Genomic DNA, 7841 nt, shown 5'->3' with positions numbered 1-7841 from the left:
TATATATATATAAAGTAGAGCAGATTAAAGATGCTCAAGGTTGTTAAAAATTAGGTTTAATCGCCTTTTCCCTCATTGGAAGCTACAATCAGAAATCAACTTCAGTTTTGTTTTGTGGACTTTCAGTGACTATAAAAGTTATTCGTTTATTTTTCCCTGTAGACAAAAGATGAAGAAACTGCCAAACAATGTGTCTGAGTTAATGCTATAAAGAGAGAACTATCTGGTGTTTGTGCATCAGTGTTTTAGGTCTATTATTATTACTGCAGAAAATACCCTTTTGTTAAAATTTAGTAATACTCATTATAATCATCAGGCATTACTGCAAACATCCAGGCACCAAGCTTTTTACTGAAACTGAGTTACATAGATTATCCCAGGAGAACTTGTCCAACACAAACTGCTCAGATACTGCTGTATATATTGCTGACCTAGCTGAAACAGTGCTATAATTTGTTTGCTGAGCATTGTTTGTGTTTTTCGTTGCAGTCCGAGGAGCAAAACCTGGCAAAAATGTGCAGCTGCAGGAGAATGAGATTCGAGGATTATGCCTCAAGTCCAGGGAGATCTTCCTCAGTCAACCCATTCTTCTGGAGCTCGAGGCTCCTCTTAAGATTTGTGGTTAGTGAGAGTTCTGTGTACCACAAATGTACAGTGCACTGTTTTACATGTTTGTTCCTGCAAAAGCAAATTTAATTTTTCCCCAAGTTAGTTTAGTTGTTTTTAGTTATTTAAATTAGGTGTTTTATTGTGTAATTACAGATTTTCACATCATTATACTGTGTATTAATAGAATTATTATAAATCAGTCAAAGAATATTAAAGAATTTTAATACAATTTACAATTTTTTAACAAAAATACAACAAAAGGTGAACATTCAATGATCTATTAAAGTAAAATAGTTTATCCTTTAGTAAGTTTTGTAGCTATTATATGAAATATCAGTGTATTTTATTTGGCTCTCTCAGATTCTTTAATCCAGGTCTTCTTAACCTTTTCAACCTTGGTGCCCAACTTCTTGATTCTAAAGTGGCACGAGGCTCATTCAGACATTAACACACTGATTGTACTGATTATTAATCTAAAACTTGGTTTAATTTGTTTTGTATTTGGGTTATAACTAAATGAAAAACACTTACAGTTTAACAAGCTAAAATCTTATTAAATAAATCATAAGACATTGTTATGACAGACACACCTGCCAACATTTGCAGGTGGCAGTGAGGGACACCAAAATGAATTAGCACATGCCACCAGAGTGAGTTGATCCTAACCGGGTCAGATACATACCCCCCAGAAAATTTAGAAATAAATCTACTCAAACTATGTATTTTCATGCCATTTGAAGTTCATTTCTCTAGGATTAATAAAAACATTAAATGGTTATATTTGACCGGTAGAACAGTTGTTGATGTGGATCATAGGCCCTGCCTGAAATTTGTTCTAGTTTTATATTGTTTGTGTTAAACACTGAACATTATGATTTTGTAAAACAATAAACTAGCCTGAAAAATCTTATGGCACAAAAAAAAAAAAAAAAAAACGCCCTATACTCTTTGGTCCAGTCTTTATGGTATTTACACATTCCTCTGGTGAGCTGCAGAACTTCCCAGTGTGGGGAAGACAAAAATAAAATTAATTTAGAGCTAAAAACTACCTCCTCACACACTGTTTTCTCTGACAGGCTCAGCACCTAAACATTAAATTAATCATGTTTCCTGGACCTTTTACACAGTTAAATTACCTCCACCACCACAAACACACATTAACACAAAACAATTAGTTTTTTTGCCAGAAGCTTCATTGAAGACCATCTTTATTTGTTCACTTGAAGTTTAGTAATAAGCTGTTGTGTATCTTCACAACATAGCACCAATCATAAAATGCGATCTCATGACATCAATTTTTAATGAAAGAAAAGGACGAGATGTTACGTCTAGATTACTTTTAGTCAATTTTCTGCCCATAAAACTGCAAAATCACTCATTTTTCTTCTGATGAAGTGTTTTCATATCAGAGAGCTAGCTGAAGCGATGGCTAACGTTAGCTAGCTTAAGTTTGTTTTGATATCGCTCTTTGACTGTTGGGTCGTCTTGTTTTTTATTTTGTGTGTGTGCGTGCGTACGTGTGGTCCCAGTCAGTGATGTTCCCACAGGCTGCAGAGGACTGTTATCCTCTGGTGTAACACTTCTCTCCACTCACCTCTTCCTTAGACACAGGAGGCTGCAGCATCCAGAACACTGCTTCCTTCATTTGAAAGTGTGAAAAACACTTTGATTGAAAAAAAAAAAAAAAACTTTGCATTTTACTGTAAAAAATGGCTTTTGTTGTTAGATTCTGCCTGTTTTCACATCACAGGAATAATAAAAAAAAGCATTATTTGTTATTTGTGGTTGCAGTAATTGTTCCATGTTTTGCAGGTGACATCCATGGACAGTACTATGACCTGCTGAGGCTGTTTGAGTACGGGGGCTTCCCTCCAGAGAGCAACTACCTGTTTCTGGGTGATTATGTTGACCGAGGAAAGCAGTCTCTTGAAACCATCTGTCTCCTGCTGGCCTACAAAATCAAATACCCAGAGAACTTCTTCCTGCTGAGGGGAAACCATGAGTGTGCTTCAATCAACAGAATATATGGCTTTTATGACGAGTGTGAGTCATGCGGGGTTTATTTTAATTACACTTTGCTCTGTTGTGTGCAAAGTGCATTTGGCAACAAGTTGTTTTGTTTTCCACAGTTTCTTTTTGAAGTTATGATGTTACTGGAATCCAGACTTGCATGTGGTATTAAAAATGAGTTCCTGTTGTTACGTAATGACACACTGTAAAATATATTATTGTTGAATTGTGTTAGGTAAACGAAGGTACAACATCAAACTCTGGAAGACCTTCACAGATTGTTTTAACTGCCTCCCTATYGCTGCGATTGTTGATGAGAAGATCTTTTGCTGCCATGGAGGTGAGTTCTTGTTTTCAGTGTTTTATAATGTTTTATTTATTACTTTGAAAAATATTTTCCTATGTCTTCATGACCTGTACTTTGGTTTACTTGAATGCAGCATGTGAAAGTACTGCAGCTTTGACGTCAGCTGTACTTATTTGTCATTGYGAAATGCTGCTTGTGCAGTTTGTCGGCTGATGTTTGGACTGGCCCAGTATCAGTTTGTTTATTTGTACCGTTACTTGCTGTCACTTTCAGGACTGTCACCTGACCTTCAGTCCATGGAGCAGATCAGACGCATCATGCGCCCCACCGACGTGCCCGACCAGGGCCTGCTGTGCGACTTGCTGTGGTCCGACCCAGACAAAGACGTTCTGGGCTGGGGGGAGAATGACAGGGGGGTCTCGTTTACCTTCGGCTCAGAGGTRGTCGCCAAGTTCCTACACAAGCATGACCTGGACCTGATCTGCCGCGCCCATCAGGTGAGAGCTCATGTCTCCAAACAGAAACCTGATTATGTGAGCGCTCCAGTTCAAGGACCCAGCAGACCTACTGCATGCACTGAACTGGGTTTCATCATCAACTGTCTTTTCTTAATTTAAGACAATCAAACATAAGATTTCATTTTAAAAAAATGAAAAATGATGGCAGGGGAGTGATTAGAGCTGGTGCCTCACAGCATGGAGGTTGCAGGAGTTTGCATGGATTTTTTTCTGGGTACTCTGGTTTACTCCCACAGACCAAATCCTACATCTTAGGTTCACTGGCAGCTCTAAAATGTCCCTAGGTGTGTGTGTGAGCGTGTGAATGGTTGTTTTGTCTCTATGTGGTCATGTGATGGACAACCAAGAAACTTTTATTTTAATCTGTTTATCATTCGCCCCACCCATCATGTTATTATCCACTGGATCATATCAATTAATTCAACAATAAACCCTTAAAGTGCCTGTGACTTGCTTATCCTTCAGATACAAAAAGTCAAATAAAACGGTTCTATTTAAGAAACTTGGCACACCACACATTATTTTACACATTTGGACACATAACTGACCTATTTTCTTTTGAACTTGACTTGGCAAAAGGGAAACAGGAAGTGACATCAAAGGGGAACTCCTTTAAGAAAAATAAYTCACTGGTCTTTGTTTATTGAAACATTATGATTTGAACTCTGACTCTTTTTTAGTTTCTGTCTGATAGTGACTCAGAATGATCTWAAACATCAGATTCCTCTCCACAGTCTGGGCTGTTGAGCATTTTAGCTAAGCTCTGTTTTCATGCAGACATTCCCCTTTGACATCACTTCCTGTTACTTCACATGCAAATACCTCAACAACTGTTCATCTATCTCAGCAGCATGAAGATTATTTTGTAATATGTTCTCAGTGTTATCTTTCCAAAAAYACGTTTGTATTATTAAAATAATTTGGATTTCACAGGCACCTTAAACTCATCTTTTCTCTTTGTTTTCCTCTCTTTTCTTTGCAGGTTGTTGAGGATGGCTACGAGTTTTTTGCAAAGAGACAGCTCGTCACTTTGTTCTCAGCGCCCAACTATTGTGGGGAGTTCGACAACGCTGGTGCCATGATGAGTGTTGATGAGACTCTTATGTGCTCATTTCAGGTAACCWGCATTAAACTATCAGAGGCAAAATGAGTCTTAAAGGAGACCAATTATGGGTCCTAGAAATGTTTTATGGTATGTCTGTGGGCTATCCAGACCATGTTCATTCAATTTAATGCACAAAATAATTCTCAGATAATAAAATTTCCCATTTTCTAGTTCTGCCTGCTCTGACTTCCGTTCAGAAGAGYTGTTTATGTTAATGAGCTCTGTTGGTAACGCCCTCCAAAAATCTGTTGACATTAACTCCGCCCTCCAAAGCCAGCGTTTACCTTAGCATGGCTAATAATAGYAGAAGCTCCKTTGTACAACCATATGAGACCCAGAGGCAGAGTCKKTCCCAGTTTCTTTTTTTTCCCTCTCCCTCCTCTGCTCTGYGCTCACTCTGCATGCTGTTACCAGAGCAGGGAGCAGCAGCAGTGAAAATACCTSAGAAACTCAAACAAAYAGGYTTTAACAARGCTTTAATAAGCTAAACAATAGAGGTACATGAGAAAACGTGTTCATAACGAACAAAAATAAATAAATAATTAAATTGTGTCCATACTGGTCTCAAACCCTGGTCTCCAGCTCTCTGGTCMAACACTCTACCCATTGCCCTACTGGAGGCTTGTTGTGAAATGATCTACACATTACACAACAACCGTGACGCTTTTTATACTGAGGAGGTGGCGCTTCACCTGGGGGTTGCTAGGTAAGGGGCTGAACGCAGGTTCTGATTGGTTGTCGTACGGCTTGTGACATCACAAAATAACGGAAGTATAAAACTTGTCATTAATACACATTAAAAATACATTTACTTACAGTAAATATGCCCCTTGGTGCATTTTTTTGGTCCTAGGACTTTTTTTAAGAAGTACATACCCAAAGTTGAGTAAAAAAAATCTTTAAAAAGTGARTTTTGCCTAATAGGTCCCCTTTAAGCTGAACAGCAACAGATAGTTTTTAGTATTTTTACTCATTTAAAGATGTTTTTGGGACATGATGTGGAAAATATCTAATGTTTTGAGAAATATAAAACATTTAGTTGGAAATACATTATTACAATTTTAGGTGAATCGTACAGTTTTCAGTTTTGTCAAGTGCTATTTCTGATTGACCCACATGGTTCTGATGTTCCTAAAAATAACTTTGTCTTAAATAGGCAATCATATTTCTGCTTTTAGCCCTAATTTAAATAGTTTCTTTTTGTGTTTGTAGCATTTAACTGTTAGTTCACACACTTTGGGGGAAACAATTACTGTGAGAGAGGTGGGGGACACCCTGGACAGGTCTCAGGTCCATCACAGGGACACGGAGACAAATGAGACAAGCTTTAAGATTACGGGCTAGAAGATGTAAAAATTCAAATTGAATACTAATAATATTTGTACCTCAGATGTAGCAGTTATGCTACGAGACATTTTAACTTCTTGTAATATATTTGCAGATTTTAAAGCCAGCTGAGAAAAAGAAGCCCAACGGCAGCCGTCCTGTGACCCCTCCTCGCAACATGGTCACTAAACAAGCCAAGAAATGAGGGGATGAGTGGGAGACAAAGGCCGGAGACTCACCCCTCTGGTTTGCTTTCGTCCTCTGCATTTGAAGGATTGTTTATTCTTCATGCTGCAATACTGAAAAAGAAATATCCACTCCTACTCGATGAAAGCAAAATATTTTATTGTTCTGTTCACAGGGGTAAATTGATATGTCACCGTGAAAAACCTCAGGTGTTTTGCACTCCATTTTACAGCAAGTCTTTGCCACATATGACTGTTCAATCAGGAAAAACCTAACAATACAGCTACTTATGCACAGGAATGCCTTGTTTGAAGCTGTGCACAATTTTTCCAGGTTCTTTTGTCTCATTGGTCATTTCATTTTCACAGTCTGTAAATTGTAACCTACGGCTGAAAAAATATAATGAAAGTCACATTGGTTTACTTCTGTAAAAGTTAATTTACTCTTAGTGTCACAGCATCACTCTACATTGCACATTTTTAAACAAGTTGTGTGCTAAATTAATAAACATTGCACCCTTGTAATGTCTAAATCTTTCTAATAAACTTTCAAGTGTGTTTTTTGGGGGTACAAGTGTCTCTGTGTTTAAGGGTATAAGTTTCTCTGTACGTGCTGGTCCAGATAACCCCAGTACAACCTCACGATGTTGCAATAAGCAAGGTGTCGGTAACAGCTGAAATAGAGTTAGTGCATAGGTGTGTTGTTTGATAAAGTATATTATACAAATATTAATGGCTCCTTTGGTAACTAACTTGTTCATTGTTTCATGCATCTCACCATATAGCTGCACGTATGTTCCGTAAACAGCCTGTAGCACTTAATCCTTAWGTGCTACAGGCTCAAACCCTGGGTGGTCAGTGATACAGGTGACCACACCTACCTGCTCACATCTGTGCATGACCTATAACACAAGGAGTAGTTGTCATTTTAATGTAAAGTTCATTACAAATTGTATATCTCATTTAGATTATTTTAATATATTACAACGTTTATTTAGTTGTATTAGTTTGCCAAAAAAATGGAGATTGGAGAAAGTAAAAAAAACTATAATTCTAAGCATTCTAACACAATGAAAGTTGGTAAGAAAATGTTTATTCTGACTTTAGGCCATGTGTTTTGTCAAAGATAAGATGTTTATGATGGCACTGATTTGGAAATATAATATGACAATGTCCAATACAGAGGGGTAGAAAGTAGTGTACTAACGGGACAGTCGAATTTAGCAAATAAACAGGAAACATGTTTAACCTGACAAAAAATAGTTTGTAAATGTGATTGCAACTTGATGAACAATTTTATTTAAATTTGGTATAAAAGTGTGCTTAGACTGTGGTAATAATATCTGTACAGGATAATTTTAGGTTTCAGAGACATTTACAGTGCAATTAAAGGTTATGACTTGTTTTTAAAAAATAGTTTACTGTGTTTAAAATTCATTTAGACCAGGTTTAATCTTCTGATTGRTTTGCTTTAGTCACAGTCGTTTGTGCATGGAGAGTCAATATTTTATGAAGTGCTTACCTGTTGAAAAGATTTGAGAACTGCTCTGATATGTAATTTTACCTTTGGTGTACAACAACCGTTCTCTGCTGGGGACAGGAAGCTGCAGTGACCACAGGTGCACCTGTTCAAAGATGATCTTTTTCATGCTTCATACTTTAAATCATATGCTTTATTATTAATAGTTTAACATGTAAATACATCTTAAAGTATAATAGTGCAATGAACGTTAAGCCTATGTTAGCAACAATGCTGCAAACATCCTTTTACCACTCAGAAA

The 7841-nt window shown here is 37.2% G+C and overlaps 1 protein-coding gene across 1 annotated transcript in view; it reads left to right on the top strand.

Moving 5' to 3' along the window:
• The window catches only part of ppp1cc (protein phosphatase 1, catalytic subunit, gamma isozyme), an 8982-nt gene extending 2361 nt beyond the window's left edge, over nucleotides 1-6621 (top strand). The window contains exons 2-7 of the mRNA XM_014024888.1: nucleotides 490-621; nucleotides 2422-2652; nucleotides 2855-2959; nucleotides 3200-3423; nucleotides 4427-4561; nucleotides 5991-6621. Of these exons, the coding sequence (XP_013880342.1) occupies nucleotides 490-621; nucleotides 2422-2652; nucleotides 2855-2959; nucleotides 3200-3423; nucleotides 4427-4561; nucleotides 5991-6080 (917 nt within the window). The 3' untranslated portion in view covers nucleotides 6081-6621. The remainder of the gene's footprint in view (nucleotides 1-489; nucleotides 622-2421; nucleotides 2653-2854; nucleotides 2960-3199; nucleotides 3424-4426; nucleotides 4562-5990) is intronic.
• Nucleotides 6622-7841: the final 1220 nt, after the last annotated feature.

This window comes from Austrofundulus limnaeus, unplaced genomic scaffold (genome assembly GCF_001266775.1).
Source record: "Austrofundulus limnaeus strain Quisiro unplaced genomic scaffold, Austrofundulus_limnaeus-1.0 Scaffold445, whole genome shotgun sequence".
NCBI classification, from domain to species: Eukaryota; Metazoa; Chordata; class Actinopteri; order Cyprinodontiformes; family Rivulidae; genus Austrofundulus; species Austrofundulus limnaeus.
The sequence above is the reverse complement of the archived record's forward strand: the minus strand, read 5'-3'. Positions and strand labels throughout refer to the sequence as shown.